This window comes from Lethenteron reissneri, chromosome 65 (assembly GCF_015708825.2).
Source record: "Lethenteron reissneri isolate LAM-NWPU_2019-01 chromosome 65, ASM1570882v1, whole genome shotgun sequence".
Lineage (NCBI taxonomy): Eukaryota > Metazoa > Chordata > Hyperoartia > Petromyzontiformes > Petromyzontidae > Lethenteron > Lethenteron reissneri.
Genome location: NC_083843.1, coordinates 11,504,655 through 11,527,310, shown reverse-complemented (window position 1 = coordinate 11,527,310; position 22,656 = coordinate 11,504,655). Strand labels below are relative to the sequence as shown.

At 43.1% G+C, this 22,656-nt stretch overlaps 1 protein-coding gene across 2 annotated transcripts; it reads left to right on the top strand.

The window, feature by feature from the left end:
* The first annotated feature begins 1,351 nt into the window (after positions 1-1,351).
* On the top strand, positions 1,352-15,576 carry MAD2L1 (mitotic arrest deficient 2 like 1). Of its 2 annotated transcripts, XR_009757178.1 has the most exons (6): positions 2,066-2,911; positions 5,709-5,855; positions 9,864-9,987; positions 13,722-13,825; positions 14,782-15,013; positions 15,524-15,576. XR_009757178.1 is itself a non-coding variant. In XM_061578103.1 (5 exons), exons 1-5 carry the CDS (start codon positions 2,842-2,844, stop codon positions 14,943-14,945), a joined length of 609 nt encoding a protein of 202 aa, XP_061434087.1. In that variant the 5' UTR covers positions 1,352-2,841; the 3' UTR covers positions 14,946-15,141. The 2 variants fall into 2 exon arrangements, 1 of the variants encoding a protein (XP_061434087.1); XM_061578103.1 differs by lacking the exon at positions 15,524-15,576 and having other exon boundaries at positions 1,352-2,911; positions 14,782-15,141.
* The last annotated feature ends 7,080 nt before the right edge of the window (positions 15,577-22,656 follow it).

The following is a 22,656-nucleotide window of genomic DNA, read 5'->3' as shown; positions in this document are numbered from 1 at the left end:
TACGTGATGACGTCATCACGCAATTGCCTTGCCGTGCGTGGTGACGTCACGTCGAGACAATTCCTCCAAGCGGTGACGTCACTAAATTTTTCGAGGTTTGTTTTCATGACGTCATCACGCACCCACTCGCCTCCTTTGCCGTACGCGATGACGTCATCACGCACCTACGCACCGCTTCTTGCCGTACGCGATGACGTCATCACGCACCCACTCACCCCCTTGCCGTACGCGATGACGTCATCACGCACCCACTCGCCTCCTTTGCCGTACGCGATGACGTCATCACGCACCTACTCGCCTCCTCTGCCGTACGCGATGACGTCATCACGCACCTACTCGCCTCCTTTGCCGTACGCGATGACGTCATAACGCACCCACTCACCTCCTCTGCCGTACGCGATGACGTCATCACGCACCTACGCACCGCTTCTTGCTGTACGCGATGACGTCATCACGCACATACCTAGCCGTGTGCGATGACGTCATCGCCACAGACAGTTCAATTTCGATGTAAAGCTTCTTTCGTGACTGCAGCAGGGATTCATCTTCTTGGTTCTTTCGGTAAAGTCGTCACGTAGAAGGGAAGTAATAAAATAATAAAATAAAACAATAAAAGAATAAAAATAAAATATTATAAAATAATAAATAATACAAATAAAACATCTTAAAATAATAAATAATAAAAAGAAAACATCTCTAAATAATAAAAAGAAAACATAATACATAATAAAATAATAAATAATAAAAATACTAAAATAAGAAACTAATACATATAAAACATTATGAAATAATAAATAATAAAAATAAAACATAATACAATTTTAAATAATAAAAATAAAATATGATGTTTTATTATGTTTCATTTTTATTATTTTATTATGTTTTATTTTCATTTATTTATTATTTCCCTTCGACGTGACTTTACCGAAAGAACCAAGAATTATAATTTATTGTTTTACAATTTTTTTATTTCCTTCTTTCCCTTCTAACGTTACCGTTGTTGCCATTACACGGAATCGATTCAGATTTTTGTTCGATTCTTCCATCAATCGATTCCTTCCGGATCGATTCCGCCGACATTTTTTTTGCGTCGCCCACGTGACCCGACTTCGATTCAACTCCAAAAATGAAATCGACAGTTTGCGGAATCGATTCGACTCCTAAAGCTAATCGATTCCTCCCTCATTCTCGCCCCTTCTGCACCTAAAACGTCGAACCAACGTTATCGATGGGTAGGGGGGGTGATGAGGGTGCAATCGGCGGTTACTAAAGAGCTTCACAGCTTTTCAGATTCCTTTCGTGTCTTTGAAATAAACGAATCGATTCTGCTAGAATCGATACCACGCGATTCGTTTCTCGATTCGCGGCGTATCGATTCCCAACGGCCGCGCGGTTTGAATCCAACGGGAGCGGATTTGAAAGAAACGCGGCGACTCGGAGATTCACTTGGAGATACTCACTCAGAGATATACAGATAGATACTCAGAGATAGATAGATAGATAGAGATATATAGAGAGATACACAGAGATATACAGATAGAGAGAGATAGAGATACACAGAGATATACAGATAGAGATACATAGAGATATACAGAGAGAGAGATAGAGATACATAGAGATACACTCAGAGATACACACAGAGAGATACTCAGAGATAGATACTCAGAGATATATAGAGAGATACACAGAGATATACAGATAGAGAGAGAGATACATAGAGATACACAGATATACAGATAGAGAGAGATAGAGATACACTCAGAGATACACAGAGATAGAGATACAGAGATAGAGAGATAGATAGAGATATACAGAGATATACATAGAGAGATACACACAGAGATACATAGAGATAGAGAGATACAGAGATACATAGAGAGATAGATACAGAGAGAGATAGATACAGAGAGATAGAGAGATACATAGATAGAGATACAGAGAGAGATACAGAGATACACACAGAGAGAGATACATAGAGATAGAGAGATACAGATATATATACATAGAGACACAGAGACGCGAACACACGGAGATTCACACTCAGAGAGAGACAGAGATACATAGAGAGATACACACCGAGATACAGAGATAGATACATACAGATACACAGAGATACAGAGATACACACAGAGAGATACACACAGAGAGACACAGACACACACAGACACACAGAGACACAGACAGACACACACACAGTCACACACAGACACACACACACACAGAGACACACACACAGACACACACAAACAGACACACACACAGACACACACACAGACACACACACAGACACACACAACACACAGACACACACAGACACACACACACAGAGACACACACACAGACACACACAAACACACACAGACACACACAGACAGACAGAGACACACACAGTCACACACAGACACACACAAACACACACAGACACAGACAGACACACACACAGTCACACACAGACACACACAGACACACACACACAGACACACACAAACACACAGACACACACACACAGACACACACACACAGAGACACACACACAGACACACACACAGACACACACAAACACACACAGACACACACAGTCAGACAGAGACACACACAGTCACACACAGACACACACAAACACACACAGACACAGACAGACACACACACAGTCACACACAGACACACACAAACACACAGACACACACACACAGACACACACACACACAGACACACACACAGACACACACAAACACACACAGACACACACAGACAGACAGAGACACAGACACACACAGAGACATCACAGACAGACACAGACAGACACACACAGACACACACAGACAGACACAGCGAGGAGTGATGGCTGGAGTGGTGACACGTGAGGGCATCACGCTGCGTGGAAGCTCGGAGATTGTTGCCGAATATTTCTGTAAAACTCACCACTCATTCATTCACTCATTCATTCACTCATTCACTCACTCATTCACTTAGTCACTCACTCATTCACTCATTCACTTACTCACTCATTCACTCACTCATTCACTCCATCATTCACTCACTCATTCACTCATTCACTCACTCATTCACTCACTCATTCACTCACCATTCACTCATTCACTCACTCACCACTCACTCATTCACTCACTCATTCACTCATTCACTCACTCATTCACTCACTCATTTACCCATTCACTCACTCATTCACTCACTCAATCACTCACTCATTCACTCATTCACTCACTCATTCACTCACTCATTTACTCATTCACTCACTCATTCACTCACTCATTCACTCACCCACTCACTCATTCACTCATTCACTCACTCACCCACTCACTCATTCACTTACCACGAACTCACCACTTACCACTCATTCACTCACCACTCACTCACCACTCACTCACTCATTCACTTACCACGAACTCACCACTTACCACTCATTCACTCACCACTCACTCACCACTCACTCACCACTCACTCACTCATTCACTCACTCATTCACTCACCACTCACTCATTCACTCACTCATTCACTCACTCACCACTCACTCATTCACTCACAGAGATATGTATATCTCTATGCATGTCTATGTGTGTCTGTGTGTGTCTCTCTGTATCTCTATGTATGTCTCTATGTATGTGTGTGTCTCTATGTATAGCTATGGTTATCTCCATGTATCTCTATGTATCTCTAAGCATGTTTGTGTGTCTCTGTGTGTGTAGTCTATGTATATCTGTGTGTGTCTGTGTGTCTCTGTGTGTGTAGTCTATGTGTGTCTGTGTGTCTCTGTGTGTGTAGTCTATGTATATCTGTGTGTGTCTGTGTGTCTCTGTGTGTGTAGTCTATGTGTGTCTGTGTGTCTCTGTGTGTGTAGTCTATGTATATCTGTGTGTGTCTGTGTGTCTCTGTGTGTGTAGTCTATGTGTGTCTGTGTGTCTCTGTGTGTGTAGTCTATGTATATCTGTGTGTGTCTGTGTGTCTCTGTGTGTGTAGTCTATGTGTGTCTGTGTGTCTCTGTGTGTGTAGTCTATGTATATCTGTGTGTCTCTGTGTGTGTAGTCTATGTGTGTCTGTGTGTCTCTGTGTGTGTAGTCTATGTATATCTGTGTGTGTCTGTGTGTCTCTGTGTGTGTAGTCTATGTATATCTGTGTGTGTCTCTGTGTGTGTAGTCTATGTGTGTCTGTGTGTGTCTGTGTGTCTCTGTGTGTGTATTCTATGTATATCTGTGTGTGTCTGTGTGTCTCTGTGTGTGTAGTCTATGTATATCTGTGTGTGTCTCTGTGTGTGTAGTCTATGTGTGTCTGTGTGTGTCTGTGTGTCTCTGTGTGTGTAGTCTATGTATATCTGTGTGTGTCTGTGTGTCTCTGTGTGTGTAGTCTATGTGTGTCTGTGTGTCTCTGTGTGTGTAGTCTATGTATATCTGTGTGTGTCTGTGTGTCTCTGTGTGTGTAGTCTATGTGTGTCTGTGTGTCTCTGTGTGTGTAGTCTATGTATATCTGTGTGTGTCTGTGTGTCTCTGTGTGTGTAGTCTATGTGTGTCTGTGTGTGTCTGTGTGTCTCTGTGTGTGTATTCTATGTATATCTGTGTGTGTCTCTGTGTGTGTAGTCTATGTGTGTCTGTGTGTGTCTGTGTGTCTCTGTGTGTGTATTCTATGTATATCTGTGTGTGTCTCTGTGTGTGTAGTCTATGTGTGTCTGTGTGTGTCTGTGTGTCTCTGTGTGTGTAGTCTATGTATATCTGTGTGTGTCTGTGTGTCTCTGTGTGTGTAGTCTATGTATATCTGTGTGTGTCTCTGTGTGTGTAGTCTATGTGTGTCTGTGTGTGTCTGTGTGTCTCTGTGTGTGTAGTCTATGTATATCTGTGTGTGTCTCTGTGTGTGTAGTCTATGTGTGTCTGTGTGTGTCTGTGTGTCTCTGTGTGTGTAGTCTATGTATATCTGTGTGTGTCTGTGTGTCTCTGTGTGTGTAGTCTGTGTGTGTCTGTGTGTCTCTGTGTGTGTAGTCTATGTATATCTGTGTGTGTGTCTGTGTGTCTCTGTGTGTGTAGTCTATGTATATCTATGTGTGTCTGTGTGTCTCTGTGTGTGTAGTCTATGTGTGTCTGTGTGTCTCTGTGTGTGTAGTCTATGTGTGTCTGTGTGTGTCTGTGTGTCTCTGTGTGTGTAGTCTATGTATATCTGTGTGTGTCTGTGTGTCTCTGTGTGTGTAGTCTATGTGTCTCTGTGTGTCTCTGTGTGTGTAGTCTATGTATATCTGTGTGTGTCTGTGTGTCTCTGTGTGTGTAGTCTATGTATATCTGTGTGTGTCTGTGTGTCTCTGTGTGTGTAGTCTATGTATATCTGTGTGTGTCTGTGTGTCTCTGTGTGTGTAGTCTATGTATATCTGTGTGTGTCTGTGTGTCTCTGTGTGTGTAGTCTATGTGTGTCTCTGTGTGTGTAGTCTATGTATATCTGTGTGTGTCTGTGTGTCTCTGTGTGTGTAGTCTATGTATATCTGTGTATATCTATGTATATCTCTATGTATAGCTGTGTGTCTCTGTGTATGTCTCTATGTATGTCTCTATGTATATCTGTATGTCTCTATGTATATCTATGTATATCTCTATGTATGTCTGTGTGTCTCTGTGTGTGTCTCTATGGTTATCGCTATGTATATCTCTCTGTATCTCTATGTATCTCTATGTATCTCTATATATCTATATGTGTATCTCTATGTGTCTGTGTAGTCTACGGACTCAGCTCCATCCTGTACCAGCGAGGCGTCTACCCAGTGGAGACGTTCCAGAGATCCATCAAGTACGGCATGAGCCTCTACACCAGCACAGACCCCAAGCTGGTGTCCTACCTCACCAGCGTCACCACTCAACTAAAGGGTAACTACACTACACTATACACTACACACTACACTATACACTACACTACTATACACTATACACTACACTACACTATACACTACACTACTGTACACTATACACTACACTACTATACACTATACACTACACACTACACTATACACTACACTACTATACACTATACACTACACTACACTATACACTACACTATACACTACACTATACACTACACACTACTACACTACACTACTACACTACACTATACACTACATTATACACTACACTATACTATACACTACACTATACACTACACACTACACTATACACTACACTACTATACACTATACACTACACTATACACTGCACTACTGTACGGCATGAGCCTCTACACCAGCACAGACCCCAAGCTGGTGTCCTACCTCACCAGCGTCACCACTCAACTAAAGGGTAAATATACAATACACTATACACTACACACTACACTATACACTACACTATACACTACACTATACACTACACACTACTACACTACACTACTACACTACACTATACACTACATTATACACTACACTATACTATACACTACACTATACACTACACACTACACTATACACTACACTACTATACACTATACACTACACTATACACTACACTACTGTACGGCATGAGCCTCTACACCAGCACAGACCCCAAGCTGGTGTCCTACCTCACCAGCGTCACCACTCAACTAAAGGGTAAATACACTACACTATACACTACACACTACACTATACACTACACTATACACTACACTATACACTACACACTACACTATACACTACACTATACACTACACTATACACTACACACTACACTATACACTACACTATATACTACACTATACACTACACTATACACTACATTATACACTACACTATACACTATACTATACACTACACTATACACTACACTATACACTACACTACACACTACACTATACACTACACTATATACTACACTATACACTACACTATACTATACACTATACACTACACTATACACTATACACTACACTATACACTACACTATACACTACACTATACACTACACACTACACTATACTATACACTACATTATACACTATACTATACACTACACTATACACTACACTATACACTACACTATACACTACACTATACACTACACTATACACTACACTATATACTACACTATACACTACACACTACACTATACTATACACTACACTATACACTACACTATACACTACACTATACACTACACTATACACTACACTACACACTACACACTACACTATACTATACACTACATTATACACTACACTATACACTACACTATACACTACACTATACACTACACACTACACTACACTATACACTACACTATACACTACACTATACACTACACTACACTACACACTACACTATACACTACACTATACACTACACACTACACTATACACTACACTATACACTACACTATACACTATACACTGCACTATACACTACAATACTATACACTACAATACTATACACTACACTATGCACTACACTATACACTACACTACACACTACACTATACACTACACTATACACTACACACTACACTATACACTACACTATACACTACACTACACACTATACACTGCACTATACACTACAATACTATACACTACAATACTATACACTACACTATGCACTACACTATACACTACACTATACACTACACTATACACTACACTATACACTATAAACTATACACTACACTATACACTACACTATACACTACACTATACACTACACTACACACTACACTATACACTGCACTATACTATACACTACACTATACACTTCACTATACACTACACTATACACTACACTATACACTACACACTATACACTACACTATACACTATACACTACACTATACACTACACTATACACTACACTATACACTACACTATACCCTACACTATACACTACACTATATACTACACTATACACTACACTACTATACACTACACTATACACTACACTATATACTACACTATACACTACACTATACACTACACTATACACTACTATACACTATACACTACACTATACACTACACTATACACTACACACTACACTATACACTACACTATACACTACACTATACACTACACACTACACTATACACTACACTATACACTACACACTACACTATACACTACACTATACACTACACTATACACTACACACTACACTATACACTACACTACTATACACTACACTATACACTATACTATACACTATACACTACACTATACATGACACTATACACTACACTATACACTACACACTACACTATACACTACACTATACACTACACTATACACTACACTATACACTACACACTACACTACACACTACACTATACACTACACTATACACTACACTATACACTACACACTACACTATACACTACACTATACACTACACTATACACTACACACTACACTATACACTACACTACTATACACTACACTATACACTATACTATACACTATACACTACACTATACATGACACTATACACTACACTATACACTACACACTACACTATACACTACACTATACACTACACTATACACTACTATACACTACACTATACACTACTATACACTACACTATACACTACACTATACACTATACTATACTATACACTACACTACACACTACACTATACACTACACTATACACTACACTATACACTACACTATACACTACTATACACTACACTATACACTACACTATACACTACACTATACACTGTGTGTGTATCTGTGTGTATCTCTGTATGCAGAGTGGCTGGTGAGCTGCACGGTGCAGAAAATGGTGCTGGTGTTGGTGTGTGTGTGTGTATCTATACGTATCTATCTGTGTGTATCTATGTGTATCTATATGTATCTATCTGTGTGTATCTATGTGTATGTATCTGCAGAGTGGCTGGTGAGCTGCACGGTGCAGAAGGTGGTGCTGGTGTTGGTGTGTGTGTATGTGTGTGTGTATCTGTATGTATCTATGTATCTATATGTATGTATCTGTGTGTATCTATACGTATCTATCTGTGTGTATCTATGTGTATGTATCTGCAGAGTGGCTGGTGAGCTGCACGGTGCAGAAGGTGGTGCTGGTGTTGGTGTGTGTGTATGTGTGTGTGTATCTGTATGTATCTATGTATCTATATGTATGTATCTGTGTGTATCTATATGTATCTATCTGTGTGTATCTATGTGTATGTATCTGCAGAGTGGCTGGTGAGCTGCACGGTGCAGGTGGTGCTGGTGTTGGTGTGTGTGTATCTGTATGTATCTATGTATCTATATGTATGTATCTGTGTGTATCTATATGTATCTATCTGTGTGTATCTATGTGTATGTATCTGCAGAGTGGCTGGTGAGCTGCACGGTGCAGAAGGTGGTGCTGGTGTTGGTGTGTGTGTATCTGTATGTATCTATGTATCTATATGTATGTATCTGTGTGTATCTATATGTATCTATCTGTGTGTATCTATGTGTATGTATCTGCAGAGTGGCTGGTGAGTTGCACGGTGCAGAAGGTGGTGCTGGTGTTGGTGTGTGTGTATGTGTGTGTGTATCTGTATGCATCTATGTATCTATATGTATGTATCTGTGTGTATCTATATGTATCTATCTGTGTGTATCTATGTGTATGTATCTGCAGAGTGGCTGGTGAGCTGCACGGTGCAGAAGGTGGTGCTGGTGTTGGTGTGTGTGTATCTGTATGTATCTATGTATCTATATGTATGTATCTGTGTGTATCTATATGTATCTATCTGTGTGTATCTATGTGTATGTATCTGCAGAGTGGCTGGTGAGCTGCACGGTGCAGAAGGTGGTGCTGGTGTTGGTGTGTGTGTATCTGTATGTATCTATGTATCTATATGTATGTATCTGTGTGTATCTATATGTATCTATCTGTGTGTATCTATGTGTATGTATCTGCAGAGTGGCTGGTGAGCTGCACGGTGCAGAAGGTGGTGCTGGTCCTGGCTGAGGTCTCTTCTGGGGCCGTCGTAGAGCGATGGCAGTTCGACATCCACTGTGACAAGACGGCGCTCACAGCCGGAGGGTAACAACACTCACTAATACTCACCACTACTCACCACTACTCACTAATACTCACCACTACCACTCACCACTACCACTCAACACTACCACTCACCACTCACCACTACCACTCACCACTACCACTCACCACTACCACTCAACACTACCACTCAACACTACCACTCAACACTACCACTCAACACTACCACTCACCACTACCACTACCACTCACCACTACCACTCACCACTACCACTCACCACTACCACTCACCACTACCACTCAACACTACCACTCAACACTACCACTCACCACTACCACTCACCACTACCACTCACCACTACCACTACCACTCAACACTACCACTCACCACTACCACTCACCACTACCACTCAACACTACCACTCACCACTACCACTCACCACTACCACTCACCACTACCACTACCACTCACCACTACCACTCACCACTACCACTCACCACTACCACTCACCACTACCACTCACCACTACCACTCACCACTACCACTCACCACTACCACTCACCACTACCACTCACCATTACCACTCACCACTACCACTCACCACTACCACTCACCACTACCACTCACCACTACCACTCACTCACTCACCACTACTCACCACTCACTCACTCACCACTACTCACCACTCACTCACTCACCACTACTCACCACTCACTCACTCACCACTACTCACCACTCACTCACTCACCACTACTCACCACTACTCACTCACCACTCACTCACTCACCACTACCACTCACTCACCACTCACTCCTCACTCACTCACCACTACTCACTCACTAATACTCACCACTCACTCACCACTTACTCATCACTCACTCACTCACCACTCACTCACCACTCACTCACTCACCACTACTCACTAATACTCACTAATACTCACCACTCACTCACCACTCACTCACCACTACTCACCACTACTCACTAATACTCACTCACCACTCACTCACCACTCACTCACCACTCACTCACTCAGTCAGTCACTCACTCACCACTCAGTCACTCACTCACCACTACTCACCACTCACTCACCACTACTCACCACTCACTCACCACTCACTCACTCAGTCAGTCACTCACTCACCACTCAGTCACTCACTCACCACTACCGCTCACCACCATCCACTGTGACAAGACGGCGCTCATAGCCGGAGGGTAACAATACTCACCACTCACTCACCACTCACTCACCACTCACTCACCACTCACTCACTCACCACTACTACTCACTCACCACTCACTCACCACTCACTCACCACTACTACTCACTCACCACTCACTCACCACTCACTCACTCACCACTACCACTCACTCACCACTCACTCACCACTCACTCACCACTCACTCACCACTACTACTCACTCACCACTCACTCACCACTCACTCACTCACCACTACTACTCACTCACCACTCACTCACCAATCACTCACCACTCACTCACTCACCACTACTACTCACTCACCACTCATTTACCAATCACTCACCACTCACTCACTCACCACTACTACTCACTCACCACTCACTCACCACTCACTCACCACTCACTCACTCACTCACCACTACTACTCACTCACCACTCACTCACCAATCACTCACCACTCACTCACTCACCACTACTACTCACTCACCACTCACTCACCAATCACTCACCACTCACTCACTCACCACTACTACTCACTCACCACTCACTCACCACTCACTCACCACTCACTCACTCACTCACCACTACTACTCACTCACCACTCACTCACTCACCACTCACCACTCACTCACTCACTCACCACTACTACTCACTCACCACTCACTCACCACTCACTCACCACTCACTCACTCACCACTACTACTCACTCACCACTCACTCACCAATCACTCACCACTCACTCACTCACCACTACTACTCACTCACCACTCACTCACCACTCACTCACCACTCACTCACTCACTCACCACTACTACTCACTCACCACTCACTCACTCACCACTCACCACTCACTCACTCACTCACCACTACTACTCACTCACCACTCACTCACCACTCACTCACCACTCACTCACTCACCACTACTACTCACTCACCACTCACCACTCACTCACTCACTCACCACTCACTCACCACTCACCACTCACTCACTCACTCACCACTACTACTCACTCACCACTCACCACATACTCATCTCTCTACATCACATCACCGCACCTTCATGTGTCTCTCTCTGTGTCTCTGTCTCTCTCTGTATCTCTCTGTCTCTATCTGTATCTCTGTGTCTCTCTGTATCTATCTCTATCTGTATCTCTCTCTGTCTCTCTCTCTCTCTCTGTATCTCTATATGTATCTCTCTATGTATCTGTCTCTCTCTCTATCTGTATCTCTATCTGTATCTCTATCTGTATCTCTATCTGTATCTCTATCTGTATCTCTATCTGTATCTCTATCTGTATCTCTATCTGTATCTCTATCTGTATCTCTATCTGTATCTCTATCTGTATCTCTATCTGTATCTCTATCTGTATCTCTATCTGTATCTCTATCTGTATCTCTATCTGTATCTCTCTCTGTATCTCTCTCTGTATCTCTCTCTATCTGTATCTCTATCTGTATCTCTATCTGTATCTCTATCTGTATCTCTATCTGTATCTCTCTCTGTATCTCTGTGTCTCTGTATCTCTCTGTGTCTCTGTATCTCTCTCTCTATCTGTATATCTCTCTCTGTATCTCTCTATCTGTACCTCTCTGTATCTCTCTATCACTCTCTGTATCTCTATCTGTATCTCTATCTGTATCTCTCTCTATATCTGTATATCTCTCTCTGTATCTCTCTGTATCTCTCTATCACTCTCTGTATCTCTATCTGTATCTCTATCTGTATCTATCTCTCTATCTGTATCTCTCTACCTGTATCTCTCTCTGTATCTCTCTGTCTCTATCTGTACCTCTATCTCTCTATCTGTATCTCTCTGTATCTCTCTATCTGTATCTCTCTGTATCTCTCTATCTCTCTCTGTATCTCTATCTGTATCTCTCTCTCTATCTGTATCTCTCTATCTGTACCTCTCTGTCTCGCTCTATATTTATCTCTCTCTGTCTGTCTCTCTCTGTGTCTCTGTCTGTCTCTCTCTGTGTCTCTCTCTGTGTCTCTGTATCTCTCTATATCTCTCTATCTCTCTCTGTATCTCTATCTGTATCTCTATCTGTATCTCTCTATCTCTCTCTCTATCTGTACCTCTCTATATCTCTCTATCTCTCTCTGTATCTCTATCTGTATCTCTATCTGTATCTCTCTATCTCTCTCTGTATCTCTATCTGTATCTCTATCTGTATCTCTCTATCTCTCTCTGTATCTCTATCTGTATCTCTATCTGTATCTCTCTATCTCTCTCTCTATCTGTACCTCTCTATATCTCTCTATCACTCTCTGTATCTCTATCTGTATCTCTATCTGTATCTCTCTATCTCTCTCTGTATCTCTATCTGTATCTCTATCTGTATCTCTCTATCTCTCTCTCTATCTGTACCTCTCTATATCTCTCTATCTCTCTCTGTATCTCTATCTGTATCTCTATCTGTATCTCTCTATCTCTCTCTGTATCTCTATCTGTATCTCTATCTGTATCTCTCTATCACTCTCTGTATCTCTATCTGTATCTCTATCTGTATCTCTCTGTCTGTATCTCTCTATCTGTATATTTATCTCTGTCTCTCTGTCTCTGCCCCAGGCCTCCGAGGGAGAAGTCACTCAAGGAAATCAACGACGAAATGAAGGCGGTGATAGTGCAGATCACGGCTACGGTCACATTCCTACCGCTACTGCAAGAGACCTGTGAGTATCACTAACCACCATTGGAACCTCATTTGCCAGTAACAAATACGATAATTGTTTTTTTACCCTTCTATCTGGCAACGAAACTGACACCTTTTTTTACAAGGAGTCATGTTTGCATTGACCACAATACCTGCAGTCGGAATAAATCATCTGGTCCAACGCATGTGAGACTAGGCTCTAAGGAAAGCTGTCTCGGGTGTGGACCAATCAACTTCAAGGACAGTGTATACATTATCAGAGTTATGTTTTTTGTTTGCATTACGACTGCAGATATTGTGGTCAATGCAAACATGACTCCTCGTAAAAAAGGTGTCAGTTTTGTTGCCAGATAGAAGGGTAAAAAACAATTATCATATTTTATTATTTCCCTTCTACGTGACGACTTTACCGAAAGAACCAAGAAGATGAATCCCTGCAGTCACGAAAGAAGCTTTACATCGAAATTTAATAATATAATAATATTATACTATTTCATAACTGTATTTTATTATTTTATTTTATCATATTATCATATTCTTTTGTTTTGTTATTTCATATTATATTATTATAAAAATATATATTATTTTATTATATTTTTCTTTTATTATATAATATAATTTTATTATGCTTTTTTTATTTTTTATTATTTTATTATTTCCCTTCTACGTATTTTATAATAACATTTTATTATTTTATTATGTTTTAGTTTTATTATTTTATAATTTCCCTTCTACGAGACTTTACCGAAAAAACCAAGAAGATTATACTATTATACTATTTCATAACTGTATTTTATTATTTTATTTTATTATTTTGTTATATTATTATAAAAATATATATTATTTTATTATATTTTTCTTTTATTATATAATATAATTTTATTATCTTTTTTCCTTCTGAATCCACGCTGCGGTCACCACGAAAGCTTTTAATCGAATCGTGTAACATCTCGGTGTCTCTGCGTGTATCCCCAGGTTCGTTTAACCTGCTGGTCTACACGGACACGGACTCCGACATCCCAACTCTGTGGGAGACATCCGGACCGCTGGCGGTGGAGGGCGGTCAGGAAGTCCGTCTTCGATCGTTTAGCACGTCCATACACAGCGTTGGTACCTCCGTGGCTTACAAGACTACCTAGATACTATATATATAGTACTATATACACAGTACTATATACTACACACACAGTACTATAGACTACACACAGAGACACACACACAGTACTATATACTACACACAGAGACACACACACAGTACTATATACTACACACACAGTACTATAGACTACACACAGAGACACACACACAGTACTATATACTACACACAGAGACACACACACAGTACTATATACTACACACAGAGACACACACACAGTACTATATACTACACACAGAGACACACACACAGTACTATATACTACACACAGAGACACACACACAGTACTATATACTACACACAGAGACACACACACAGTACTATATACTACACACAGAGACACACACACAGTACTATATACTACACACAGAGACACACACACAGTACTATATACTACACACTCACACAGTACTATATACTACACACACAGAGACACACACACAGTACTATATACTACACACAGAGACACACACACAGTACTATATACTACACACAGAGACACACACACAGTACTATATACTACACACAGAGACACACACACAGTACTATAGACTACACACACAGAGACACACACACAGTACTATATACTACACACAGAGACACACACACAGTACTATATACTACACACAGAGACACACACACAGTACTATATACTACACACAGAGACACACACACAGTACTATATATTACACACAGAGACACACACACAGTACTATATACTACACACAGAGACACACACACAGTACTATATACTACACACAGAGACACACACACAGTACTATATACTACACACAGAGACACACACACAGTACTATATACTACACACAGAGACACACACACAGTACTATATACTACACACAGAGACACACACACAGTACTATACTACACACAGAGACACACACACAGTACTATATACTACACACTCACACAGTACTATATACTACACACACAGAGACACACACACAGTACTATATACTACACACAGAGACACACACACAGTACTATATACTACACACAGAGACACACACACAGTACTATATACTACACACAGAGACACACACACAGTACTATAGACTACACACACAGAGACACACACACAGTACTATATACTACACACAGAGACACACACACAGTACTATATACTACACACAGAGACACACACACAGTACTATATACTACACACAGAGACACACACACAGTACTATATATTACACACAGAGACACACACACAGTACTATATACTACACACAGAGACACACACACAGTACTATATACTACACACAGAGACACACACACAGTACTATATACTACACACAGAGACACACACACAGTACTATAGACTACACACAGAGACACACACACAGTACTATATACTACACACAGAGACACACACACAGTACTATATACTACACACAGAGACACACACACAGTACTATAGACTACACACAGAGACACACACACAGTACTATATACTACACACAGAGACACACACACAGTACTATATACTACACACAGAGACACACACACAGTACTATATACTACACACAGAGACACACACACAGTACTATATACTACACACAGAGACACACACACAGTACTATATACTACACACAGAGACACACACACAGTACTATATACTACACACAGAGACACACACACAGTACTATATACTACACACAGAGACACACACACAGTACTATATACTACACACAGAGACACACACACAGTACTATATACTACACACAGAGACACACACACAGTACTATATACTACACACAGAGACACACACACAGTACTATATACTACACACAGAGACACACACACAGTACTATATACTACACACAGAGACACACACACAGTACTATTACTACACACAGAGACACACACACAGTACTATATACTACACACAGAGACACACACACAGTACTATATACTACACACAGAGACACACACACAGTACTATATACTACACACAGAGACACACACACAGTACTATATACTACACACAGAGACACACACACAGTACTATATACTACACACAGAGACACACATACAGTACTATATACTACACACAGAGACACACACACAGTACTATATACTACACACAGAGACACACACACAGTACTATATACTACACACAGAGACACACACAGTACTATATACTACACACAGAGACACACACACAGTACTATATACTACACACAGAGACACACACACAGTACTATATACTACACACAGAGACACACACACAGTACTATATACTACACACAGAGACACACACACAGTACTATATACTACACACAGAGACACACACAGTACTATATACTACACACAGAGACACAACACAGTACTATATACTACACACAGAGACACACACACAGTACTATATACTACACACAGAGACACACACACAGTACTATATACTACACACTCACACAGTACTATATACTACACACAGAGACACACACACAGTACTATATACTACACACAGAGACACACACACAGTACTATATACTACACACAGAGACACACACACAGTACTATATACTACACACTCACACAGTACTATATACTACACACAGAGACACACACACAGTACTATATACTACACACAGAGACACACACACAGTACTATATACTACAACAACAACAACAACCGCCATTCGCCACTAAGTGGCGGTGACGTCACCACGATGCTTGTGCCAGGCCAAGTGCACCTTGAGGCCACGTGAAGTGTCGAAAGCCCGCTGGCAGAAGGTCACGGGGCAGACCCAGGTGCCACTGGTCGACTGACCGAGATGACCGAGATGACTGGCTGATGCACCACCTGTGCCCCCTACTGTGCCAACTTGCTGTGCTTTAGCCACCCGGCGCTCCGCTCGTTGTTGTGAGCGTCGCTCCTCCGCCCTCCGTTGTTGTTGGAGGGCGACTGCCTCCAACTGCCCAGTAGCGTCCTTCACGAGCCTCCTCCACTGAGGCCGATCTTGACACCGCTGGTACCAGTCATCGGCAAGTCCACTCAGCTCCACGTCCTCCTGTACCACATCACTCCATCTCTTCTCCAGCCCGTGCCGCGCCCGTCTAGCCCCCTCGATCCGGCCGAACAAAAGCTGTTTAGGCATGCGGTGGCTGGGCATGCGGGCTACATGACCCAGCCAACGCAGCCTTGCCTGCCGGAGGAGCTCACTGATGGGACTTTGCCCAGATCTTTCAAGGATTTGTGAGCTCCTCACACAATCCAGCCTGGTTAAACCCAGGATGGATCGTAGGCAGGCCAGCCTAAATGTTTCCAACCGGCGAAGATGCTCCACCAGGGGGGTCCACGTCTCGCAAGCGTAGAGAAGGGAGGGAATGACCGTGGCCGAGAAGACCTGAAGCTTCGTGCGGAGCGACAGACCAGGTAGCTTCCACACAGCGTTACGCAACCGATGAAAAGATATTGCCGCTCGACTGATTCGGAGTGAGACCTCTGCTGATAGACTGGAGCCGGTCATAAGCACACTGCCCAGGTATGGGAAACTCTCCACTCTCTCCACAACTGCCCCATCACCAATTGGGAGTTGTGGGGGTGGAGTGTCCGATGGTACAAAATACCCAGGCAGGTGCTTGGTTTTGGTGGGGCTGATGGTAAGGCCCCACCTCTTAGTGGCACGCTCCAGTCTCAGCAGCAGCGTCTCCAACTCCTCTTCTGAATGAGCAGCTATTACCAAATCATCGGCATACATAACGTGGTTGACCAATAGGGAGCCATCCCTTGATCGCACCCGGGCGTCGATCAGCCTCCCATTATATCTGTACCAAATGGAAATTCCCCCGGTACAGCTATTGAAGGCTTCACGAACTACGCGGTCAAAATAGATGTTAAATAATGTGGGAGCCAGAGGACATCCCTGTCGCACCCCAAGGTGTACAGGGAAAGGCTCCGACTCCCGGCCACGTAGTTTTACCCGGGCCCGCTCACCATCATGAAGGTCCTTAATGATTGTGAGCAGAGGGTCAGGGACTCCGAAAGCACGAAGAACAACCCAGAGTCCAGTCCTACTGATGGTATCATAGGCCTTGACCAGGTCAATAAAGCAGAGATGTAGGTCTTTTTGGAATTCCCTACACCTCTGCTGTAGCAGACGGACAGAAAATATGGCATCTGTGCAGGACCGCCCTTTCCTGAAACCGCATTGGGGCTCCGCAAGCCCCTCCTCAGCGTGCCTAGCAAGGCGATGTTGAATAATCCTTGCCAGGACCTTACCCGGCACACTGAGGAGTGAGATGCCCCTGTAGTTGTTACAGTCTGTGCGGTCCCCCTTCTTAAAGAGGGGGACCACCAGGGCATCCTTCCAGTCCTGCGGAACCCGTCCAGTGGTCCAGACTGTTGTTATGATGTCATATAGGGCAGTCTGTGCACAAACGCCACCCTCCCTCAGCATTTCGCTTGGGAGATCATCTCTGCCCGGTGCCTTCCCTGGTCTCAGACTCCGGATCGCCCTCAGTACTTCCTCAACAGCTGGCACCTCAGCCAGCCACTCACAGGGGGTGACCTCTTCCAATATTTGAGGCACCGCAGCCTCAGCAGGGTTATCCCCACTTTGTGCCATGATGTTTTCCTGGCTGAGAGAATTTCCCTCCCCCAGGACCTCACAGAAATGCTCAGCAAATCTGCAAACCTGTTCCTGGGGGTCGGAGATTGGATCACCGTTTTTTCCTCTAATGATGGTAATAGGTGTGGCGCTGCAGGTTACTTTTTTGATGGAGTTAAATAGTGATTTGTGATCACGGGCCACTGAGGCAGACTCCATCTCAGCAACCCGCGACCACCACCCATCCTTACAACGCCTTACGGCTCTCCGAACTTCCGAGCGAAGGCTGCGGTAAACCTATATACTACACACACAGACACACACACAGTACTATATACTACACACAGAGACACACACACAGTACTATATACTACACACAGAGACACACACACAGTACTATATACTACACACACAGACACACACACAGTACTATATACTACACACAGAGACACACACACAGTACTATAGACTACACACAGAGACACACACACAGTACTATATACTACACACTCACACAGTACTATACACACAGCACGTCCATACACAGCGTCGGTACATCCGTGGCTTACAAGACTACTTAGATACTATATATACAGTACTATATACACATAGTACTATATACTACACACACAGTACTATACACACACAGTACTATATACACACTGTACTATACACACACAGTACTATATACTACACACTCATACAGTACTATATACACTCAGTACTATAGACACATGGATACTATACACACACTGCCTGCTGCTGCTGGTAGTGGATCTTCGTTGTTGTTTAATGACTTGCGCCTGAGACTGCCCGTCGTGGTTTTAACTCGTCTAGTCTCTCTCTGTCTCTGTCTCTCTCCCCGTGTCTCTGTCTGTCTCCTTGTATCTGTGTCTCTGTCTCTGTGTCTCTCTGTCTCTCTCCCCGTGTCTCTGTCTCTGTGTCTCTCTGTGTCTCTCTGTCTCTCTCTGTGTCTCTGTCTCTCTGTCTCTCTGTGTCTCTCTCTGTGTCTCTGTCTCTGTGTCTCTGTCTGTCTCTGTGTCTCTGTCTCTGTGTCTCTCTGTCTCTCTCCTTGTGTCTCTCTGTCTCCTTGTCTCTGTCTGTCTCTCTCTGTCTCCCCGTGTCTCTCTGTCTGTCACCTTGTCTCTGTCTCCTTGTCTCTGTCTGTCTCTCTCTGTCTCTCTCCCCGTGTCTCCTCCTTGTCTCACTGTCTCTCTCCTGTCTCTGTCTCTCTCCCCGTGTCTCTGTCTCTCTCCTGTCTCTGTCTCTCTCCCCGTGTCTCTGTCTCTCTCCCCGTGTCTCTGTCTCTCCCATCTGTCTGTCTACCCTCTGCCCCGTGTCTCTCTGCGCTGTGTATACTGCCAAATTATTAAACCTTTTCTATGAACACGCGTGTCTCTGTGTCTGTCTGTATGTGCTTGTCTCTGTGTGTCTGTGTTAGACAGATCAATAGACACCCATAGAGATACACAGACGCATAGATACACCCACAAAGACCCATAGAGACCCACATAGACCCATAGAGACAGCCACACATCGAGACTCATTCATAGAAATACACAGAGATCCATAGAGATTCATACGCAAACCCATAGAGACTAATTCCTAGAGATACACAGAGACCCACTGAGATACACAGAGACCCATATCCATAAAGACCCATCCACAGAGACTCAGACACAGATCCAAAGAGATACACAAGAGACCCATAAAAACCCATAACCATAGAGACCCACAGAGACCCATAGAGATATCCATAAAGACCTACAAAACCCCACAGAGATACACACAGACCCACAGAGATACACAGAGACCCACACTTTAGAGACCCATAGAGATCCACAGAGACCCATAGAGATCCATAGAGATCCACAGAGATCCACCGAGACCCATAGAGACCCATAAAGACCCACAGAGACCCATAGAGATCCACAGAGACCCACAGAGACCCATAGAGACCCACAGAGATCCACAGAGACCCACAGAGACCCACAGAGATCCACAGAGACCCACAGAGACCCACAGACTCCCACAGAGACCCACAGAGACTCACAGAGACCCACAGAGATCCACAGAGACACACAGAGACTCACAGAGACCCACAGACTCCCACAGAGACTCACAGAGACCCACAGAGACCCACAGAGACTCACAGAGACCCACAGAGACCCATAGAGATCCACGGAGACCCACAGAGACTCACAGAGACCCACAGAGATCCACAGAGACCCACAGAGACTCACAGAGACCCACAGACTCCCACAGAGACCCACAGAGACCCACAGAGACTCACAGAGACCCACAGAGACACACAGACTCCCACAGAGACCCACAGACTCCCACAGAGACCCACAGAGATCCATAGAGACCCATATCCACAGAGACCCACAGAGACCCACAGAGACCCACAGACGCCCACAGAGACCCATAGAGACCCATAGAGACCCATAGAGACCCACAGAGACCCACAGAGATCCATAGAGACCCATATCCACAGAGACCCACAGAGACCCACAGAGACCCATAGAGACCCATAAAGATCCACAGAGACCCACGTACACGCCACCTGTCAATCAAAGTCCGTTTCTGGTTAACCTGGCGACTTCAAAGGATGTGGCCCCGGTGGGAGCCAGGGGGGGGGGGCACGGTGGGTGGGGGAGGTCAAAAATATTATTAATAAATTAATAATAAAATAAAATAACTAAATTAAATGATGACGTTTTGGAGGCAACACAAGGATCGTCACAGCCAAATTTACAGTATCAATCCACCTGGAGACAGAGACTTGTGTTGCCTCCGAAACGTCGTGATTTAATGTAGTTATTTTCATGTATTATTATTTTATTATTATGTTTTACCTACGTGACTTTACCAAAAAAACCTAAGAGTATGAATCCTAGTAGTAGGTTTTCACCCCTTTTATCTGGTACAAAAACTGACACCTTTATACAAGGCATCATGTTTGCAATAACCACAACACAAGCAGTCAAAATGCAAACAACAAGAAACAACTCTGATGATGATAATGTATGCACTGTCCTTGAAGTTGATTGGTCCACACCCGAGACAGCTTTCCTTAGAGCCTAGTCTCACATGGTGTTGGACCAGATGACGCCAAAA